Genomic DNA, 23,711 nt, shown 5'->3' with positions numbered 1-23,711 from the left:
AATTGTAGACCAGTGTTATTAGACTTCACTTAGCTGCTATATTTCTCAGAGTTAAAAGAAAAAAATACAAAGAAAATCAAAGATGTTCCAGTTCAATCAATAATCATTACCAATTCAAGAAGACTACTTTGTATTTTTGATTCTAGATATAAGTTGTTCTTTTATGTACAGCAGGTATGTATATATTTGTGTAGAGAAAATCTTCATCCATTCAGAAAGTTTAAAATCTTGTAATAAAAATCTTGGCTAGCTGTACTTTTTCCTTAGCTGAAACATGCACCGAACTGCAGCAGGATATGGTCTTGTTTTAAGAACAGCTATCTCTAGAGATTAATAAAAAGGCACTGAAGGGAGGGGTCAGAACTCCCCCAGGGTGTGTTTTGTCCCATTGTCCCGGCCCCACCCCCTGGAAAATCGGTATGTTTGGGAAGTAAATTCAAAACAGAAGATAGATAAGAGACCTACAAATGATAAGCCCCGTTTTTAAAAGAAACACCAATTAACTAGGAGGTTGATGGGGAATATTTCTCAAAGGTGCATTTCAGAATTAAAGTCTGCAAAGTTGGCCAAGGAAGGATGGCAACATCACTTAACCCCCATAACTGACATTCCTTTTGAAATGCTATATACTATGGAGTCAGGGTATAGGAAATGCATTTTTTGCATAGATTTATTTCACTATAAGTCGACTTTCATGATTAGTGGAAGTTCCAGCTCTTTTTGACTGCTTTCAAGGTCACATATAGCTCAGAATAGGACCCAATCCAAATCTCCTATTTAATCAGTGAGAGTTTTCCCATTGACATTAATGATAGGCAAACGAGTATACTGTATAAATCAGCGCTATAAAACTCCACAGAAGGTTGCTGCTGAGACTGAGTGCCTGCTGAGTTTTTAAATGGCTTGGAGAACCTGTAGAGCTGATAAAGCCTGCATATTTTCTCCTGCAGAAATAAGCTCTGTAGGCTCCTTGCCCAAGCAACTTTTTATTTTAAGGAGCTTCCCAAGATCTACAGACTCCTAATAGATATTTCAGTCCCTCATTGCTCCTTATACTGTGTATATGGAGTTGTATTTCATGATAAACTGATTGCAACTGAGAAAAAAGACTTCACTTTCATTTCAGAAGATAAGTGAGATCCTTATATGTAAATTTTACTTTACTCTGAGCCATAACTAGCTGATGATTTTTATATGAAACCACAATTGACTTAAATGGAAATTCTACATACATGATAATGATAAAATATGGGTCTTTTTTATATAGTGTAATACAGGAGCAATTTTTCTAAGTGAGGAAATACAAGCATCCTCTGTCTTTGGCTGCACATGCTTTGTTCCCACTAAATTCAAATGGAGTCCCTTCCCTCCTCACAAGTACATTAAGAGCAGAATTCAGCCTATGCTCATTGTGTGCATCCACACTCCACTACAGATTGTTAAAATGTGAGCTAAATCACAGAAATTGGTATCCACCCTAAACCCAGGAAGTTTAAGGAAAAAGCCATCCTTCCTTTAAAAGACAGGGTGCAATCCATAGTGTAGTATGGAACCCTACAGCAAAAGGCTTATATAATATCCACTCCAGAAATATGGCAACAATGCTTAGAAAAAACATGTTTAAAAATACTCAATTCTATAACTGAAGTCAATGGGAGTTTTGTGCTCTGAGAGGTTACAAAATCAATCACAATAACAGCTAGGAATCAAAGCAACAGCATACAGTATTTAAAGTTACATTAAGCATAGTATCTAATTTAGCTAGCAACCAAAACAACAATAATTATTTAACTACTGAATCTAACAGAACATAAACCACAGTGTCCAGAATAGTCACCGCTATAAATTCAGCAAATGTGCTCAGAATATTATATCTCCTAAAATAAACAAATACAGCTAAGAAATGTCTTTTTGCTACTACCTAATGTGGTCTGGAATCTGGATGGCTTATTGGGAAATTAGCTGCTTGATTGCTAGAACTCTTGGTGACTGGAGAAGCAACACCCTTCTCTCTAGGTTGACTTCTAACAAAGAGGCACTTACTTTTCCCTGTTTCTCTTTCAGTACCCTTTGAGCTGGGTTATTTATTTATTTATTTAAATTATTTTGAATCCTTTCCACTGGGGCCAATCAAGGTTTGAAATTAATAAAAAACCTTTTGCTGTGGTATATAGATTAAAAAACAAACTAAACAAACACACACCCCAGAAACACTAATGGAACAACACACGCAAGAGTAATATTATCACACAATGTGACTCAAACCCCACCGCAACAACATTTTGCCAACCCTCTTTCCAGATGGAGCTGTGAAATGTTAATCATGAAAATAAAGAAAATAGGAACTAAAATAAAAAGCTTCACCATCCTAAAAGTCTTAGACCTTTGCTTTTGCTTTATCATTCATTTTTCTTATTTCTTTGTATGAATATTTTTCTGTGTTTTCTTTCATTCTATTTTTTCTTTGCTTCATCAATTTCTGGGCTCCTGTTTTTTTTCTCATCCTACTACTTATTCTCTCTTCTTTCCTCTTTTCTTGTGCTTATTACTGTCTGAAAAACATCTCCTTTTTTCCTTGATCTGTTTATTTTGTTTTTTCATTTCCCACTAGTTTTCTCTCCCTGGTATGCTATTTGCTATTGACTCTCTCCTTTAGTTTCTGATATCTTACCTCATTCTGTTTTCACTCATACTTACCCAATCTGTTTTCTTCTGTCTTTGGACTTCTACCTTCTCTTCCTTCTTCCTTAACATCACCTACTTTCTCCCTCCAAGTTGTTCTTGTTCTAGTCCATCTATTTTTCTCTTTTTCCTTATTTTCTACATATTCTTTCATGTTCACAATTTTTCATCTCTCCTCTTCCGTCACAAACACCTTGTTTGTCTAAACATGATTCCCTGAGCAGCACTTGTTAGTTGCTATAGTCTAAGCCAGGTCTACACTAAAAAGTTAAGTTGACCCAGCTACATCGCTCAGGGGTGTGAAAAATCTTCCATTTACCTGACTACCACCTCCTGGGCAGGGGGACGAACTACAATGATGAGAGAACAACCTCCTGTTGCTGTAGTGAGTGGCTACACTGAAGTGCTACAGAGGCATAGCTACAGTGCTGCAGTGTTTTAACTGTAGATGTAGCCTAAGGTTATATCTACACTGGAAAAAGAAACCCACAGCAGTGAGTCTGAAACCTGTATAAACTGACTCAGACTCATGCTAAAGGGCTAAAAATAGCAATGTACTTGTTCCTCCTTGGGCTGGAGCCCAGACTCTGAAACATGGTGATAGGGTTGGGTCTCAGAACTTGAGCTACAGCCCAAGTGAGAATGTCTACTCTGCTATTTTTAGCACTGTAGCACAATCAGAGTCAGTTGACCAGCGGTCTCAGACTTGCAGCTATGGGTGTTTTTTTTTTTTTTTGCAGTGTAGATGTACACTAAAGCTACATTCTCTCCTGTTATAAACTGTCACAGCTCCACTGAAGTCTACTTCATTGATTCCAGTGGCGTTGTGCCAACTTACACAGGGCAGAGAGATTGGTCCAATATTGGCTCACTGCCCAACTGAACCAACTGGTCACTAGAGCCTAATGGGTTTATGGACCCAAATCAGGACCCAAACTGTGAAACGCATGAAAAGTTAACTCAAAATATAAAATAAACGATATAGAAGTGTTGGAAATAAACATTTATCTTAACATACAATCTGAAAAATAGAAAATAAACTTAGCAAAGATGTTTTGACAATAATGTTTTCCTCATGTATGATCTCAACGGTAAATGTTGTTGTTACTACTATTCTTTATTATGTGTATGACTGAGATCAGGGCCGCATCATGCTAGACAGAAGCAAAGAGACTATGAGGAAGGGAATTGGAGCAAACAGCCAGTCAGAACAGGGAAGGAATGTCCAGAGCAAAAACTGAAATTGGGCACTGATGACATAATCAGTGTCCAAAGGTCCTTATTGCAGCTGCTTACCTCTGCTTCTTCTGGCTGAGCTTCTGGGTTGCCCCTCCCAGCAGTTTCATTTCCCCAGATTCACAAAGAGGCAGGGGGATGGGGATGGGGATGGGGTTGGGGTAGGAGGCTCTCCCCTGCAGAGTTCTTTGATGCTGGGGGAGAGAAGCTACAGGGGTAATGTGAAGTTCAATCTAATATTTTACTATATTATTTCCTTCACATGGTAGATGTGATTCTGAAGACAGGTTGATAAGTTATATCTACCTTTTATATCTCTTTTAGGCCCCAACCCTGCAGTGAGATGTACGCAGGCAGATCCCTGAAGCCAGTGGTCCTGCATGCATGTCATTGTGAATTGGGGCCTTGTTATCTAAAAAGAAATATTCAGTTTGTTGGATAAGTGACAGACCACAGGATAGCAAGTAAAAAAATGGTGCTGGGAGTGTCCTGTTCATTACCTGCCTTCACAGGTTATGGATAAATGAGATCCATACTCTGGGCACACATCCTGTGATGCAATTACACAGTCCTTTCACTCAATGATATTCCTAATGAAGTCAATGGAAATGTTGTCTTAGTAAGGATTTTAGAACTGTTCTGTATTTGTGTACAATATGTTTCTAATGCTCAAGGAATTAAGACCCTACTGTTTGTCCTTGCATAAAATAACGTTATCGGGAATCTAATGTGTCACTAATTAATTTCTAAATACACCTTTGTAACCAACACTTAAGGGTTTGCTGGCATCCCAAATGAAGGCAGTAAATGTTGTAGTACCATCTATTTTTACATGCATCTCATCAAGCTAGTAAAATATATGTATGATTCTCATAGCAGTATTTTTTCACCTGATTGTAAAATTCTTTGCTTCTCAATATATTTTCCCCAGTGTTAAAATTTAACTCTGTATAACTTACCTCCTTCATTGTCCTTACTATCAGTGCACAGAGTTTCCATGGCTACATCACATCCTGCTCCTCTCCATCCTGGCTGGCAAACACAATGCCAACCATTTTGGTCCAATGTACATCTTCCATTACTATTGCACAGACCAGGGCAGCCCTCTGTCAAAAGAGACAAAGAAGGAAACCACAAGTGATTTAAATATTGCAATTATTTTCAGTCTAAAAAAATACAAACAGGGGACACTTACTGGGAACAGGCCTTTATAACAGCACAAATACTGTAATTGCACATGGAGAGGAACAGCAACAATACCGAGGGAAATCTAATTCTTAACAAAGTGGCATCTTTGATTGGCCTGACACTTGAGACACCACTTACCTGTGCAGGCAGGAAATATATGCAACAATCCTCTAAAATACCTGCAGGCCAGACAAAATTAAGTTTTTATTTTCTTTGAGAAAGTAACAAGAGAGGAGCGCACAGCGCAAAACACAGTTATGTAAAGTGATACCATTTCTGTGCTTGTGGTATAGATTAATATTTGCCCTGTGCAATATTGGTCACTTGCTGGTATAGATTTTGTTAAGCTCCTCGTTACTTTAAATAAATCCCTCCAGATTCTGAAGTATGAAAGTGAGTATGATTCTATGCACGCAGTAAAAGAGAACATTAATTTTATCTGGTCTCAGAGTTGCCGTATATTCATGTGAAATTACAGTGCATTAAATAATCACACAAAGTATAGGCCAGTTTTAATGACTATACTTTATGCCAAAAGTACATTCCTTTTCACAGAATAAGCAAAGCCCAGGAAATAGTGAAGCAGCTTAGCATCTATTCTAACAAACATTAGGATTCAGGCTGCATACGGATGGGACAGGACTGACAGGATTTCCAACTAAATGTAATAGCTGTGCGTATTTGATTACTTAGGACGGACAAAATGAAATACCATAAGGACCACAATAAAACATTGATAGACTGAACAAAAACACGGTAGTGACGTGCTTCAAGACAGATAGCGGAGAGTGATTCTTTGTGACAATCTCCCTAAGGCTTTTGTGCTGTTACCTTTATATCCTATCTTGTCTGCTTTTATGGCCAAGGAGGGAAAATTTGGGAAACAATTAAAATAATTTAATATATCCAAAATCTGTAATTGTTTTCAGTCTAACATTACACAAAAACAATATCTGTCACTTCCTACTGATGAAATCTGGCATGCAGCCAACATGATCTGTATGAGGATGATGACACTTTATAAATACGTAGATTCTAGTTCCTTATCTATGATAGTGATAAGACATTGACAGAAGCAAGTACAGAAATGGTATTAAATATCCTAAGAAGAAGTGGTGGCTACAAATCAGATATTTTTGGACACAACAGTTATTTGTAACTTTACACAGTAAAAAAAAAATAAAACTTGCCACAGCATTTTTTTATTTTTATTGGTTTTGCTTTATCTACCTATATGTAAACTAGAAAACTGCCTGGTTTTGGTTAATGTTTAGTCACTCTTGGAACAATCTGTTCAAGATAATTATATTAATTTTTCTTCTAAGGAATTATTAATTTACTGACTCCCTTCTCCACCTATGTAACGTGAAATAAAAACAATTCTATGGGGCACTGTCTTTTGTAAAATGTTGAAGGTACAGAAGGAAGGGAATCATAACAGCCTCTCATAACAAGGTATGATAGAGTTATACTTATGGATATCATGTCATCATGCCAGGCTGAGATTAGTCTTGCTGCCCTTTTTCTTTCTAGGCTGCAGTTGCCAACTGTATTTATTAACTGTATGTGCAGAAGGCTAATTTTGCTTCTGAATACATTTCTTCTGCTTTGTTTATAGAAGACAGAGATTTAAATTCCCCTACTGACAAAGTGTTACAGAAGTCACCTGAGAGCACTCAAGACTTATTGTATGAAAGCCTGGATATTGTCATGAATATTGCCATATTCTAATGAAAAAAGCACAAAAAGGGAATAGAAAAAAGGTAATTTGGGGAAAGAGGGATAGGGATTTTCTTTTTGGAAGTATTTTTTCACCTAATTTTTACCATAACTGAAGATATGAGAAACTCTGCTGTTTTATGTTGGGCCTTATTCTGCCCATGAATTTTGTATCCCTGATCCATTCCATTGCAAACATTGTAAGGCTTTTTACAGCTTCTCATACAAAACTTAAAATAGGATTTCACATAGATTTTCAAACATTTAGAGAAAGAGAGGCAACAGAATGTGTATACAAAATTAATTGGGTTGCTCTCTCTTTATTTAATCAATTTATGCATTAGAATTGATGGTTTCTTACTCTGTGACAAGAGTGTCAGTTTGCTTCTTTTCTTAAATATTTAATGCTTCGCAACTAAGTGCCCAACTAGCAGGATTAATAAAACGAACAGCAAATGCACAGTTATCTTCAGTTTTTGGTTTTGGAAAAAATTAATGTATTTATACAGTATATATAGAAACTTATGTAACAATTAGTTAAATGTTCATGTGTGACACAAAAGGTTTAGTATTTTAAGTTTGAGGTATGTATTAAAAGTAATGTGAACCAAATTTATAATTCATGGAATACACATAAGAAAAAGTTGCTTTTGCCAAATCTAGTGCAGTGGTCACTATAAATATATCAATAAACATGTAGGCATAGGCAGGTCAACAAAGAGCAAATATACAGTACCTTTAACTATCTTATCCAAATAGTGAGCTTGAGAATTAAAAAGGAAAAAAAAAAGAACAGACAGACATTTCAGAAGTGTCACATAGGACAAGAATTGTTCAGAATTCACATGCAAATAGAGCAGGTGCAGCTGACATGAGAGAGACCTTACAGCACACAACAGAAATGTATTTCATAGCTTCTAAAAATGCAAAATATTATTTTTCAGCAAATGTAGTCATGATTCTATGAAACAATCAGCATTTAAAAACAAGGCTACAGAATAAACAGATGCTACCTTTCAAAGACTGGGTTTTTCTTTTTTTCTTCTTCCTTCTGACTGCTTTAGTCATATTTTGACTTTTATGTAGACAAATATGAAAGCTAGCAAAGAAATATGATTTTAATGCAACCTAGATCAGTTACTTAGTTTATGAACTTTAAAACACTGACCAGGCAGGAAGATCATGTATTGCTCAGACAATGTAACCAGCACTATATCTTAATTCTGATCTGGATTAGTAGCATTTTAGGGAGGAATAATTTGCCTCTGCTTTAGCTAAACCCAGTTATTCATCTGAGCACACACAGCTAATTATGCAAAACAGTGAGCTACATTATGGGATTTTGTGTGGAGGATAGTAGTCTAGTAGTGATGAAGTTGAAATTACCAAATCCATTTCATGTAGAAAGAAGGCTGGTGTTAAACTAAGGTTTTAGATGTATAAAAATAAATAACATTGAATATCTAAGAATAGCAAGAATCCAACCATAAGTAATGATATCTAGAAAGAGAAGAAGCCACTAAGACATGTTAGTTGTATTCTATACCACTTAACCTTTTGGTAATTGACATCTGGAAATTTGGAAGTGGGGTTAGGGGGAGGACGGGAGAAAATTTCAGCTTCCTAGGCTTTGAGGAAGAAAATGTAAGATGCTCAAAGCATAACTTATTCTTGATAATGAGAAGGTTAAAAGTTGACAGGACAAGATGTAAATAGTAATAACAGGACATTTAAGACAGTAACTACAAAGTAAATATCTTTTCATATAAACCACAACTAAAAAGAAAAGAGCTATACCTGCATTTCAATGTGGGCCCAATTCTCCCCTCATCTACACCAGTGTAACTCCACTGAGTTTAGTGGGGTTGCTCTTTGATTACTCTCTGATGTGCATGAGAGAAGAATCAAGTCTTGTCCATATGAACTGTGAGCACTAATATTTGTTTGAAGATTATATGCAGTATATTTTTGCTACTGATATATTTAAAGTATTTACACACATGAAGATATAGCATGTTATGAACAAACAGCTTAATAAGTGGAATAATAAACAGTTATGGAATGGAAAATAACAAAAATGAAATGGAAAAAAATCCAAAAAACTGGGAAAAGCATGTTTTTATTAAATGAGCTGACCATGCAGCATTGCCTGCCTGAATGGTACCAAAACTAAGGAGAGGATCATATAGTAAAATATTAAATGCGAGGGTAAAGGGACCAGAGGATCTCTAACTACTTTTCTCTGCCCACCAAGAGGCTCCTTGGTGGGATTTGGGACAATCTATCTAGTGTCAGCCACTGGCACATATATATTTATAAGGACTCCCTTGCCTGTTTCTTTCTGGTATTCTGGTATGATAAAGCACTCTCATGAGCAGTTTGGCTAATGCCAATAACCAGGAGCCAAAAGGTTAGTTGCAGTATCACATGATGAAATAGAAAAGAGGCAGTACAACAAATCTATCTGGGTGCTATGTTGACAGGGTCAGTAGGGAGATGTGTCCAGGCCTCCTCAACCAGCAGGGTGGCAGATTGATGCAGGGTTTAGGTGTAAAGTATGTTAAAAAGTTTGATGGTGTGAGGGGGGTAAAAGGAATTCTCATGGCTCTGAATGGAATGTGGAAAAATACAAGCAGAGGTGTAAAATTCCAAAGATTTTCTAGTATTATTACAAAAACAAACAACCCCTCCCCCCCAAGTATATATTGCACTCACAGATTGTGCAGTATAAATAGGTACATATTTAACAAGTGGCAGATACATTTCCCTTATAAATTGTCCTGCAAAGAATTGTTAATGCTGGTTGGAAAATTCACATTTACCACTGTATGTTTCACCACAGATCACAAATCAGACTTTTTTTAATTTAATGTTTCCCATTAGTCTTCCATTAGAGATATAAGTAGGTAACATCCTTAGCGTATTCATATGCTAGTTTCTGTAGATGTGCTAGAACAGCTACAGTCTGCAAATAAGTATATATTAAATCCATTTATTCCAATCAGCTCCTGTTTAAATCAGCATGAGCAGCATACCCATTGATTTGATATTCCTTAATTGGTACTCACTGCACTGTTTTATTACTGATTACCCTGTCATAAAGGATTATAACAGTGACATAATTTTAAATGCTGTATAACAAATTCATATTCTTATTAATTTATTCATACACTTTACGAGAGATTTTCACTTACCATAATCTTTCTAGTCAAAGATTAGAATATAACATGCCAAATATTCTGTTTAGTAAATAGTCTTGTCAGGAAGTCTATCTAGTCTGATAATATGCCAAAATACTTTGCCAGTATTAACAGTTTTTTCTTCAGACTGGGAACATAAACATTGTTCTTAGGAAAATTAGTTATGGGTTTTACTATTTAATTTTTCCTGTTCTGGGAAGTTTGCTAAAAGGAAAAAATAATTAAACCTCTCATATAAGTTTGGCTCCATAAAAACCACATGAGCATGCCTTGAATGATTCCAGAATGGAGACTATAATATGGGTATTTGCCTTGGCTACACATAGCAGGCTTTAGGCAAATGATTTAACGGATGCCGTGGATTAATGCTGGGGGCGGGAGGATGTGGAATGAGCATACCTGCGTGTGGAAGAAGTATGAAATGAACTTCACAAAAATAGCAGACACATGGATGGATCATTAACAAACAGTTCAGCATCGATATAGCTGTATAGTACTAACACTTAATTTCATTTTGGAGCCCAATCGTCCCAAAAGGGGTGTGCAAAACTAACTGCAGCATGTTTCCTTTTCATCCACTTTACAAAATAATCCTTACAGTCCATAAACCTAATTATGGACTCATTTACAGCGGTGTAAATCCAGGACAACTTTGCTGAATCAAGAGTTACTTCACTATAACTAGGAACAGAATTTTGCCCCATGACACCATCTATCAAGAAGCAAGGAAGTAAAAAAAAAAAAAAAAAATCAACGAATCAACAAAACCCTGTCAGTCTAGGCCAGCATAAAAGAGTGAAGCTGCAAACATCCTCCTCCATCTTTTTTGCTTCCTTCATCTTGGAGGACACTCACATTCCTTCCATGCTCTAGCTCTCACTTTCTCCTTAGTCCTCTCCAGTCTTGTCAGAAGAGAAAAAGAAAGAAGAAATCAGAAAGAATGAAGAAAAACAGAAGGAGAGGAAAGAGGGTAAGAGAAGCATTCTGCTTCAGAGCAAGAGCTAGCAACGTAGGGGAGAGAGCCACTGGAACATTGCTTCTACATTCTGTATGTCTTCCTCTCAGGGCTCAAAACCTAGCTTCGTATTGGATCAGCCTTTCTCTTAAGAAGCAGCAGGCACTACTCTGACTCAGCTCCACAGCCCTATGTTGCTGCCTGTAATGTCCCGAGCAGCTGTCTCCCTGCAGAACCACTTTTTCAGCCACACTATCACATTAAAATAAGTGTTTCTGAATTTTATGTGAAAGCACTGGACCTCCTGGTGGTTTCTTCAGTTCCTTTTTGGTCTACCTGGGCTGCTACTCTTCTTGTGCTTCCTCCTCATAACCAGTTAATTCAGTGGGAGAAGTCCCTATCCATTAAAAATATTGCTCCATACCTTCACCACTTCCATAGGCTTGAAAGAGAAACATACTCACCTTGTGCGTAACTGAGGTTCTTCAAAATGGTTGTCTCTGTGGGTGTTCCACTTTAGGTGAATCTGCGATCGGAGAATTTCATCAGCAGTGCCTAGCTGGGTCGTACATGTGCTATCCCCATTTCGCATCGCCTCTGGCGGTTACATAACATTGTGCGACGAACCCCCTCTCAGGCCCTTCGCTGCTGCAGAGTCCCTAGCATGAAACTCTGAAGTAGAGGGGAAGAGGGAGGATAGTAGAGCACCTACAGGGACAACCATCTCAAAGAACCTCAATTACTGCACAGGATGAGTAACCTTCTCTTCTTCGAGGAGTGTCCCTGAGGGTTGTCCACTTTAGGTGACTGTAGAGCAGTGCCCCTCAGTGGAAGAAATGGCTTCCGAGTTGTAGTTGTGATGGATGATAAGATTGAGAGTCCAAGCAGAGCGGCTGATGATGAGTACTGCTCTATTGTGTAGTGCTCTCTGAACGCGTGGGCTGGTGCCCAAGTTGCTGCTATGCAGATGTCCATGATGGGTACATTGTTGAGGAAGAATATTGATGTAGAAAGCGAACTGGTGGAGTGCGTGTGGGCCCCCAGTGCGGGTTGTATGTGTTTCTGGCGGTAGCAAAGGTCAGTGCATCCAGAGATCCATTCTGAGAGCCTTTGTTTGGATATGGCATCTCCTTTAAATCTCTCTTGTGATGGAGAGAAATAATTTCGGTGACTCTTTGAAAGTTTTAGTCTTGTCAGTGTAAAATGCTAGCGCCCTTCTGACGTCCAGGGTATGGAACATTGCTTCTCGTCTGTTTCCATGAGTTTTTGGAAAGAATGATGGGAGATGGATGGGCTGGTGCAAGTGGAATGAGGAAACTATTGTAGGTAAAAACTTTAGATGGTGTCTTAGAGAAACCTTATTTTTAAAGAATACTGTGTATGGACGGTATGTCATGAGAGCCCCAAGTTTTCCTACTCATCATGCGAATGTGATAGCGACGAGAAAAACCACCTTCAATGACACGGGGAGAAGTGAACACCTCGCTACGGGTTCAAATGAGAGTCCAGTAAGGTAGCGTAGTACTAGATTAACGTCCCACGATGGAGTAATGGCTTGTATTTCAAGGTAAAGATTATGTATACCCTTGAGAAATAGTTTAGTGGTCAGGTGGGCAAAGACTGAAAATTTTTCAACTTTGTGGTGGAAAGCTGTGATTGCCACAAGGTGTACTCTGATTGAGCTCATTGAGAGACCTGATTTCTTAAGTTCCAGTGTGTAATCTAATATCATTGATAAAGGAGAGGTAGTTGCCACTCTTTGTCTATTCTGGCACCATATGTGGAATCTCTCCCATTTGTGTAGGTAGGTATATCATGTAGTAGAGCTTCTGCTGTTTAATGGCAAGGCTCTTACTTCCTCTGAACAGGTCATGTCGCTGCCTTGGAACCATGGAGTAGCCATGCTTTCAGGTGAAGTATTGCCAAGTTTGGGTGGCGGACCTGGCCTGCATCTTGCAACAGGAGATGTGGAAGAAGGGGAAGAGTGAGTGGTGGACACACAGCCCCTTCAACAGGTTTGTCTAGACCATGAGGGGGCTATCAAGATGATTCTGGATTTGTCAGTCTTTATCTTGTGTATGACCCTAGATAGGTGAAGTGTAGGGAGAAATCTGTACAGTAGAGGTGCACCCCATTTGAAGAGAAAAGCATTGCTTAGAGATCAGGGTTCCAATCCTGCTCTTGAGCAGAAGTGTGGGCACTTGGCATTCTGGGTTGTCGCAAAGAGGTCTATGGTTGGGAATCCCAAGCATTTAAATACCCCCTACAGTATTCCGGTGTTTATTTCCCATTCGTGGTCCTGGGAGAATTTTCTGCTCAACATGTCCACGTTTTGGCATCCTGGTAGGTAGGAGGCTAAGATATTGATGTGGTGGATGCACCAGTTTCATAAGCATATCGCTTCTGTGCATAGCGAGTGTGACTATGCCCCCACCCCTTGTCAGTTTATATAAAACATACAAGCGACGTTGTCTGTCAACACCTTTATGGACTTGCCGCTGATCATGGGTAGGAAGTATGATCATGAGTTGCGGACTGCTAGTAGTTCTAATAGGTTATGTGCAATGTTGATTCCAAGAGGGACCACGCGCTTTGGATTGTGTGGTTGTGCAAGTGTGCCCCCCACCCTAGCAGAGAAGCATCCTTTGTGAGTATCACTGATGGAGGGGTCTGTGCGAAGGGAATTCCTGCGCAAACATTGTGTGGTCAAGTCCACCAATGCAGAGAGCTTTTTATTGTGCTTGGCATTGTAAGGTACTTATTTATTCTGTGTGTCTGTGTGGAATGTATACTGTCCTGAACCAGCCTTGAAGGCAATGCATGTGTCCTCTGGCATGCTTCACGACAAATGTCATTGCTGACATATGGCCTAATAGTTGGAGGAAGATCCTTGCCAATGTCGGTGGGCTGGTTTATGTTGTAGTGATCAGATTGACTAAAGTGACAAATCATAGAATATCAGGGTTGGAAGGGACCTCAGGAGGTCATCTAGTCCAACCCCCTGCTCAAAGCAGGACCAATTCCCAACTAAATCATCCCAGCCAGGGCTTTGTCAAGCCGGGCCTTAAAAACCTCCAAAGAAGGAGACTCCACCACCTCCCTAGGTAACGCATTCCAGTGCTTCACCACCCTCCTAGTGAAAAAGTTTTTCCTAATATCCAACCTAATATCCCCCACTGCAACTTGAGACCATTGCTCCTTGTTCTGTCATCTGCCACCACTGAGAACAGCCGAGCTCCATCCTGTGGGGAGGGTGGGCAGGCAGAGAAGCTGTGGCTGCCAGTTAATCGAGGAAGGCCCTGATGAACTCTAGTTGCTGCACAGGCGTGAATGTTGATTTTTGCTCATTTATTTGTAGGCCCAGTTGTGGGAAGAGTGACATTGTCCTTTGGGTAGATCCTAGGGCTTCTTCTTGTATGGAGGCTTTGAGTAACCAATCGTCCAGATAGGGGAATATTATGGCCCCTGGTCTGAGGAAGCGAGTTGCCGCCACCACGTGTACTTTCGAGAATACCCGTTGAGCCATAGACAGGCCAAAAGGGAGTACTTTGTATTGGTAATGATCTTTTTCCAGAACGAATCTGAGAAATCTCCTGTGTGAAGGATGTATTGTTATGTGGAAATATGCATCCTGGAGGTCGAGGGCTGAGAACCAGTGCCCTTGTTCTAGTGCTGGAATTATTGTTGCTAACATGACCATCCTGAACCATTGGGTCTTCATGAATTTGTTGAGTTTCCTTAGGTTGAGAATGGGTCTTCATCTTCCAGTTTTTTTCTGGGTTAAGAAATAGTGGGAGTAGAAACACTTCCCTCTGTGTTATGTTGGTACTGGCCCAAGTGCAGAAGATGATTTACTTCCTGTCATAGTAGGTGCTGATGAGAAAAGTCCCTGAAGAGGGATGGGGAGGGAGGAGGGTGGGGGGAATGGAGGTAAATTGGATTGAATAGCCAGTCTCGATAATTTCTACTACCCATTTGTCTGATGTGATGATCTGCCACACTGGGTGGAATGGAATCAGATGGTCTCTGAAAGGATGGATAGTTGTGGATGATTCCAGTACTTGCAAATAGGGGAGGTTTCTTGGGCGTTTGACCAAACCATAAAAACTGCTGTTTAGAGGGGGGCTGCTGGGACGTCGATGGTTGAGATGGGAGTGTTGTTCATCTTGTGGGTCTCTGCCTCTGTCTTTGCAGGTCATATTACCTCTGTAGTTTTGTGTATTGTGCGGATTTTGCTCTTTGCGCTGAGTAATATTTCCCATTTTTCCTCTGTGTAGGTGTGTAGATGCCTATGAAGTCACCTTGAAGTCTTTTAGTGTCTGAAGCAACTCATCTGTCTTAGCTGTGAACAGCTTTGGGCACTCAAACAGGAGATCCTCGACAGTGGATTGTACCTTTTTGGGAAATCCAGAGAAATGGAGCCATGAAGCTCGTCGCATGACTATGGGCATGACGATGGAATGTGCTGCTATGTCTGCTGAGTCCAGTGAGGCTTGTAAGGCTGTTTGAGCTAGGAGTTGGCCCTCAGAGATGACTGCTTTAAATTGCTCTTTCTTGGCCTCAGGAAGATAAACAATAAAGTCAGACATCTTTGAATAATTGGAGAGATTGTATTTGCCATTAATGCCTCATAAGTAGCGATCCTGAATTGTAGATGCCCAAAATTCTAATCTTTTCAAGTCCCTATCGTATGCAGTGGATCTAGATTGATGTTGTCTGCTGTGCTCATTCATGTCCTCTAACACCAGAGTCTGGTGTAGAGTGTGAAAACAAACATTCCATTCCCTGGGAAGGGACGTAATATTTTTTGTCTGCTCTTTTACAAGTAGGCAGAATTGTTGCTGGGGTCTGCCAGGAGGGCAATCTTGGATGAAGTCAGTGTCTGGAGGAGGTCCAACAGCTTATATTGTGACTCTGCAACTTCTTCCAATGGTATCTTTAGAGAGTCTGCAATCCTCTTAAGCAGCTCTTGGAACTGTTTAAAGTCATCACCTGTTGTGGGTGGTGGGGGCATGAAAGCTTCATCCAGAGAGGAGGAGTAAAAATTGGCAGCTGGGGTGACCTCTTCAGGTCCCTCACGTGGCTCTTCCAGGGATTCAGAGAGTTCCGGCATTGAGAGTGATGAGGAATGCCTTGACCTCTCTCTGTGTGTACTAGGAGGCTTAGAGTAGTGTTGATGATATGCCACCCAGGGATCCCAGTAGGGCCACTGTGGTGGGGATGGCATTGGTGGAGGAATCCAGGGATGTCTGTAGCACTCATGAGCTTTGGGTCTGAGATGGTGTTCAGATTATTCTGGAGGACCTGGTCTGGTAGTTGTCCGGATCGGAAAAGAGTGATGTGATGTGTAGATTTCCCTTTCCTCCTCATCCTCCTCCTCCCTGGAGAAAGGAGGAACTGACGTGGATGGTGGTGTAAGCTGGTATGGTATTGAGCATGTTTGTGCCAGAGAAATTGCTGTGATGCCGAGAGCATCGGTATTGAGAAGGGTGTTGTTAGCGGTACCGATGCAATTACCATGGTTAGTCAGTGCCGAGGATTGTGAGCTAGGTGCTATGGAAGCAGAAGGTGGTGCCATAGACTGCAGTGCTACTGAACTACTTGGTGCTGCATGTTGAGTAGCTCCGATGGTACCAAGGAAGGGATGGTAAGTTTCCCTTTGTTGCTTCTGTCCGAGCCTGTCCACTTAGGGTTGTTGGCTTGCATGGTACCTGCGATACTGGAAGGTCCTGATGCCTCAGAGGTAATTGGCCTCGGTGCAGTTGGTACCGATAGTGTCTGATGAGTCAGGGATTGCCTCTTTTTGGTAGATTCCCTGGAAGGGGAGGTCGTAACCCGCTTCTTGGCCACCTTTTTGGAGGAGTGCTCTTTTCTCTGAGAGGGTGGTGGAGAATGCATGTCAGATGCTGCTGGTGGAGACCATTGCCCAGGAGAGGTCTGTGATCTGGATCAGCCGGATGCAAAGACATCTCCATGAGGAGGAGTTTTAACTGAAGATCCCTTGCTTTCATGGCTCGGGTCTTCAGATTATGGTAGTGGGAGCACTTTTGTGGTACGTGTATCTTGTTGAGATGGTGGACACACTGTGAGTGTCCGTCAGACACCGGGATTGACAACCAGTAAGTGAGGCAGTGCTTAAAACCTGGGAGCTGGGCATGACCCTTAAAATAGGGTTTCTCCCATGAAGAAGGGTATCTACGTTATCCTAAAGGGTATAATATATTATAATTTAATGGGTATAATGATATTTAAATGACTAAGAAAAAAGGTTTGGGGTTTTTTTTGAGGAAAAATGGGGAAGAGAAAGGATAACTAAAAATTATTAACTAAATAAACTGGGTTCTAAAACTACTAATCTAGACTAATTCTTAATCTAATGGTAAACTCGGAGGCACTGCCAATTGCTCCATTTCAAGCCCAGGGTGATAGAGAATGAATCAACGGGGGATATAGAGAATGAATCAAGGTGGGGTGTTGGTCACACAGCGCTATGTAACCCGCAAAGATGGCGTGAGACAGGGACAGCACGTGTGCGACTCACGCAGGCACTGCTACTGAAATTCTCTGATTGCAGGTGTAGGGATGCAGATTCACCTCAAGTGGAGCACCCAGAGGGACACACCACGAAGAAGAACCCCTGTGCACTCAGGTATAGACCCTTTTAAAAGGAAGAGAGCACACTGGAAAAAACAGTTTTACACTAAACATATATATCCCGAGAGTCAATAGCTTTTAAGCAGATCAATAAACCAAGCTAACACCATCTTAATTCCATAGTAGAAAATCTCACTGTAGGTGATTTAGGATATCAACAGTAGAATAGCATCAGGAGGACATTTTATTAGTGGCATAATCTCCCCTACAAGAGTTTGTTGATAAATGCCTTTTCACTTTTTTAAAGTGTTATGAAATTCTTAATATTTTATCCTTACAAGTACAACTATGCTTGTATATAAATTTGTTTTACATTGCATACATGTGCACACACTCAAAACTATGCTAAAAGAATATTATTAAGGTGCAAGGTCAAACACTCAAAAGTTAGGAAATGCCAGGATTAAGGTTGCCTGTGCAATTTTAGTTTGGCGTCCTTGTACATAGGCGTTATGAGTTAGTCTTTAATAAATGATTATATACAATTTTTTCCTTGAAACCCTGCCTCATTCAGTGCACAAGATGGATAGTGCTCACTTAGTGAGGAACTATTCAATATTTTGTTCTCCTCATTCAATGTGTGGCTCATCACTTATTTACTGCTCGCCATTCAGTCCCTGCTCTAAAGACAAAATTATTCATTTCTCCAGGGGTTTTCTATGGTGCTTATCACTAAGGCTACGTTTTAGTCAGGGGTATTTTTAGTAAAAGTCATGAACAGTTCACAGAGAGTAAACAAAAATTCACGGCCCGTGACCTGTCCATGACTTGTACTATATATCCCTGACTAAAGCTTGGAATGGGGTGGGAGGGTGGCCCAGGGGCACTGCGAGTGCTGGGGAGGAGGCAACCCAGGGGTGCCGCAGATGCTTGGAGGGGCAGTGGTGTGCATCCTGGGGCTGTGGCAGTTCGTGGGGCTGGTAGGCTCCCTACCTTGCTCCATGCCTCCCCGGAAGCAGCGACATTCCCCTCCCTCTGCTCCTAGGCGGAGGCGTGGCCAGGCAGCTCTTTACTCTGCCTCCGCCCTGAGTACTGGCTACGTAGCTCCCATTGGCCAGGAACTGCGGCCAATGGGAGCTGTGGAGGTGGTGCCTGCCTCCCCCTAGGAGCTGAAGGGTTTTGTCTCTTCCAGGGAGCCCCCTAAGGTAAGCGCCGCCCAATCTGTCCTTAAGATTTAACTAAAATAAGTGTTTTAGAATGACAATGGACATATTTTTACTCAAAAATAATCTTATTTTCGAGTGAAAATACACATTTTGCAGGTTTCTTCATGTCATTGGACCAATCCCATTAAATCAAAAAGATTTTGAGATGTTTCATTTTTATGTCAAATATTAATATGACATTGAATCATGTCATTTTAAGAGAAGAGAGTGTATTTTCTTTCACTCATAACTCTGAAATTTCAAAAGAAGCTTTTCTTAGCATGTATGAAGAAGAATTCTTAGTATGCATGAGTTAGGAACATTAAAACACTTTAAACATATTAAAAGCGTGTGTGTGTGTGTGACTATGTGTGTATATATATATATATATATATATATTAGGGCTGTCAAGCAATTAAAAAAATTAATTGTGATTAATTGCACTGTTAAACAATACAATACCATTTATTTAAATATCTTAGATGTTTTTTACATTTTCAAATATATTGATTTCAATTACAACACAGAATACAAATATCAAAGGGGTAGCCGTGTTAGTCTGGATCTGTAAAAGCAGCAAAGAGTCCTGTGGCACCTTATAGACTAACAGACGTATTGGAGCATGAGCTTTCGTGGGTGAATACCCACTTCTTCAGATGCATATAGTGGAAATTTCCAGAGGCAGGTATAAATATGCAACCAAGAGCGAGTCAGGCTAGAGATAACGAGGTTAGTTCAATCAGGGAGGATAAGGCCCTCTTCTCAGGAGCGCCGCCAGCTTTTCCGCTGTCTAGGCGGCAGAAGGTCCCGCCCTGAAATGCCGCCCCCCCCACAGAGGCGGCGGAAGGTCCCGCCGCAGAAATACCGCTGCGGTCGCCGCCCCCCAAATCGCAGCACCCTAGGCAACAGCCTAGGTCGCCTAATGGGTTACACCAGCCCTGCCTCTTCTAGCAGTTGAGGTGTGAACACCAAGGGAGGAGAAACTGCTTTTGTAGTTGGCTAGCCATTTTTCTCCTCCCTTGGTGTTCACACCTCAACTGCTAGAAGAGGGCCTCATCCTCCCTGATTGAACTAACCTCGTTATCTCTAGCCTGACTCACTCTTGCTTGCATATTTATACCTGCCTCTGGAAATTTCCACTACATGCATCCGAAGAAGTGGGTATTCACCCACGAAAGCTCATGGTCCAATACGTCTGTTAGTCTATAAGGTGCCACAGGACTCTTTGCTGCTTTTACAGAATAAAAAGTGTACAATGTTCACTTTATATTTATTTTTGATTACAAATATTTGCACTGTAAAAAACAAAAGAAATAGTATATTGCAATTCACCTAATACAAGTACTGTAGTGCAGTCTCTTTATCATGACAGTTGAACTTACAAATGTAGATTTTTTTGTTACATAACTGCATTCAAAAACAAAACAATGTAAAACTTTAGAGCCTATAAGTCCACTCAGTCCTACTTCTTGTTCAGCCAATCGCTAAGACAAACAAGTTTGGTTACATTTATGCGAGATACTGCTGCCCGATTCTTATTTACAATGTCACCTGAAAGTGAGAACAGGTGTTCGCATGGCACTTTTGTAGCTGGCGTTGCAAGATATTTAGGTGCCAGATATGCTAAACATTCGTATGCTGCTTAATGCTTCAACCAGCATTCTGGAGGACGTGCTTCCATGCTGATGATGCTTAGAAAAATAGTGCGTTAATTAAATTTGTGACTGAACTCCTTGGGGGAGAATTGTATGTCTCCTGCTCTGTGTTTTACCTGCATTCTGCCATATATTTCATGTTATAGCAGTCTCAGATGATGACCCAGCATATGTTCGTTTTGAGAACACTTTCACAGCAGATTTGACAAAACGCGAAGAAGGTATTAATGTGAGATTTCTAAAAATAGCTACAGCACTCGACCCAAGATTTAAGAATCTGAAGTGCCTTCCAAAATCTGAGAGGGACGAGGTGTGGAACATGCTTTCAAAAGTCTTAAAAGAGCAACACTCTGATGCGGAAACTATAGAACCCGAACCACCAAAAAAGAAAATCAACCTTCTGCTGGTGGCATCTGACTCAGATGATGAAAATGAACATGTGTCAATCCTCTCTGCTTTGGATCATTATCGAGTAGAACCGGTCATCAGGATGGATACATGTCCTCTGGTAATGGTGGTTGAAGCATGAAGGTACAATTGAATCTTTAGCGCATCTCGCATGTAAATATCTTTTGACGCCAGTTACAACAGTGCCATGCTAACGCCTGTTCTTACTTTCAGATGACATTGTAAACAAAATGTCAGCATTATCTCCTGCAAATGTAACCAAACTTGTTTGTCTGAGCGATTGCCTGAAGTAGGACTGGGTGGACTTGTAGGCTCTAAAGTTTTACATTGTTTTATTTTTGAATGCAGTTATTTCTTGTACATAATTCTACATTTGTAAGTTCAACTGTCATGATAAAGAGATTGCACTACAGTACTTGTATTAAGTGAATTTAAAAATACTATTTCTTTTGTTTATCATTTTTACAGTGCAAATATTTGTAATAAAAATAATATAAAGTGAGCACTGTACACTTTTTATTCTGTTTTGCAATAGAAATCAATACATTTGAAAATGTAGAAAAACATCCAAAAATATTTTATACATTTCAATTGGTATTCTATTGTTTAACAGTGCACTTAATCACGATTAATATTTTTAATTACAGTTAATTTTTTTGAGTTAATCACATGAGTTAATGGTGATTAATAGACAGCCCTATATATATATATATATATATATATGGAGAGAGAGAGAGAGAGAGAGAATATATATACTCTAAAATATTCAAATTCTGGGGAGAAAAAAATTGTTTGGAAGCTCTTCAGCAGAAAGATTTGCTGCTTTTAATGATAAATCCAATTGTGGGAAATGTTTATTGGGTATGTTAATGATGTAAGCAGAAGAATAGAAAATTTTCTGCTACATCAAGGACTAAAGAAGAAATTCAGGAGAGATGAAAGATATGATCAATTTAAAGTGCAGTTATAGTCTGAAAAGTGATCCTTTGGAAAAAATGGCATCATAGGGTTTACTGTATTTCAATGATTCAATAAAAAAATTGTTCAGTTTCAAGTAAAAACAAGGTTTTTCTGTCTGCTACCCCTGAAAACTCTATCTAGGATCAGAAAGTCAGACTGTGTTCTTACTCCCTTAGGCATCATAAATGTGTGCAGTTGGTACTTATTAAGAATACTGTTGATGATGTATGCTCCACAACAGGATCCAGCTCCCTTTCCATAGCTGTTGCTCTGCAGTGCTTTCAGGAATGAAAATCTTTCTATAGTCAGCTGATGAGATTCTCGATATATACAGGAAACACATCTCTTAAATAAAGAAAATGCTAAAAAAGAAAGGAAGGAAAAGAAAACCAAAGTCTAGCTTGTCCCGTATGAAAGAGAAACTTCTGAAGGCAGCAGAAGTATCTAATTAATTGTTCTGTCTTGTGAGTGTGCCTGTGCCACCAAAATTCATGGATGTTTTATGATCTATGCAAGTTTGGGGTCACCCATGTTTCACGAAGGGCATCCACACAGAGGCTCAGATGTACAGCATTCTGCAGAGCTCACTGTTCCACTCTCTCGCTCATATGGCAGCATGGCTTCCTCAGGAATCATGCTGTCCTGCTGTCCCTTGGAGTGAACACTGAACCAAATACACCCCTCAGCAAGGTTTCACTATGCAGAGGAGCACCCAGTATTAAATAATTCTGACTAGATTAGTACTATTTTATATTGCACAAAACTATGGGGCTAAAGGGAATAACGCCGTGAAGAATAATCCTCTCCCTGACTTTTCTATTTGAAGCTCAACGCCATGGTACACCAGTAGAGGAGCTTCCTCAGGATCAGCGGAAGGAGAAATGATGTAGTGGAGCTGGTAATACCTCCTATTCGTGCTGCCCCCCTAACTCAGATCAACCTCATCTGGTTCCCCTATCTTCTAAGGAAGATCAATCAGGCACCCAAACTTGTCTTTGAGCAAGAGGACAAAATATGGCTTAGACTTGAACTCTGATCTGATAGAAAGAAAAGTAGTGCTTTTTCTATAGTCATATTTTAAATCTGTTGTAAAATGAACTCTGAGCGAAACACAAATTAAATTAACCATGGGCAGGTCTTACAATGCTACAGAGGAGAATACTGAATAACTATGCATGCCTTGACACTCACACTTTGAGGTTACGATACTCATGGTCAACCAGAAAAAGAGCATAATAGTGCCTTTAGCTTTAGGGCCACATACTCACAAAGATCTCCAAATCCAATACCCACAGATGACAATGGAAGTCCACATGGCGCATGATCATGTTCCTATTCATTTTCACTAGTCCTGTGACATAAGGTGGATTATTTTCTGTTTGCAATTTTCCATTTCTTTTTAATGATTATGCAAATCTATAACTTTCAACTATCTCGTTTATCTAATTAATGGGGCCTACCTATGGCAATCTCTTACTCAAGAAAATCCATGTTTTATTTTTTTAAACATTGCTTTATGATTTCATGCAACAGAAAACAGTAAAAAAGTACTTTGTCTGCTTTTTCTTCTTCTTTTCACAACTGAATTTTAGGGTAAATAATCTTGCAAAAGTTCTTAGAACATAAAACAAGAAATGCCTGATTCCCATAGGGATACATTTGTATTACAAGCTGTACATTTTTTTACTGTCCATCATTATTTAAGGCTAATTTCAATTATGCCTATTAGATAAAGTAATCTCATGCAGTTACTAAAAAAGTAGTGTGAATACCACTATTCCAACTTCAGCCCTCCCGAGGGATTAATTAATGAATGCTTAATGACATTAATCCACATTTAGATCACTTATGTTTAACCACATGCTTTCTATGCATACATATATAAATATTAATTTTGGATAGAATGATA

General features: G+C 39.7%; 1 protein-coding gene across 4 annotated transcripts in view; it reads right to left on the bottom strand.

Annotated features, from left to right (window-relative positions):
- Positions 1 to 23,711, bottom strand: part of TENM3 (teneurin transmembrane protein 3) — a 665,511-nt gene that overhangs the window by 82,715 nt on the left and 559,085 nt on the right. For all 4 annotated transcript variants that reach the window (XM_024194541.2, XM_024194516.2, XM_024194527.2 and 1 more), the window contains one exon: positions 4,878 to 5,024. In XM_024194541.2, coding sequence (XP_024050309.1) covers positions 4,878 to 5,024 — 147 coding nt within the window. The remainder of the gene's footprint in view (positions 1 to 4,877; positions 5,025 to 23,711) is intronic.

Source organism: Terrapene carolina, unplaced genomic scaffold (genome assembly GCF_002925995.2).
Source record: "Terrapene carolina triunguis isolate 2854851 unplaced genomic scaffold, T_m_triunguis-2.0 Scaffold66, whole genome shotgun sequence".
Classification (NCBI taxonomy): Eukaryota; Metazoa; Chordata; order Testudines; family Emydidae; genus Terrapene; species Terrapene triunguis.
The sequence above is the reverse complement of the archived record's forward strand: the minus strand, read 5'-3'. Positions and strand labels throughout refer to the sequence as shown.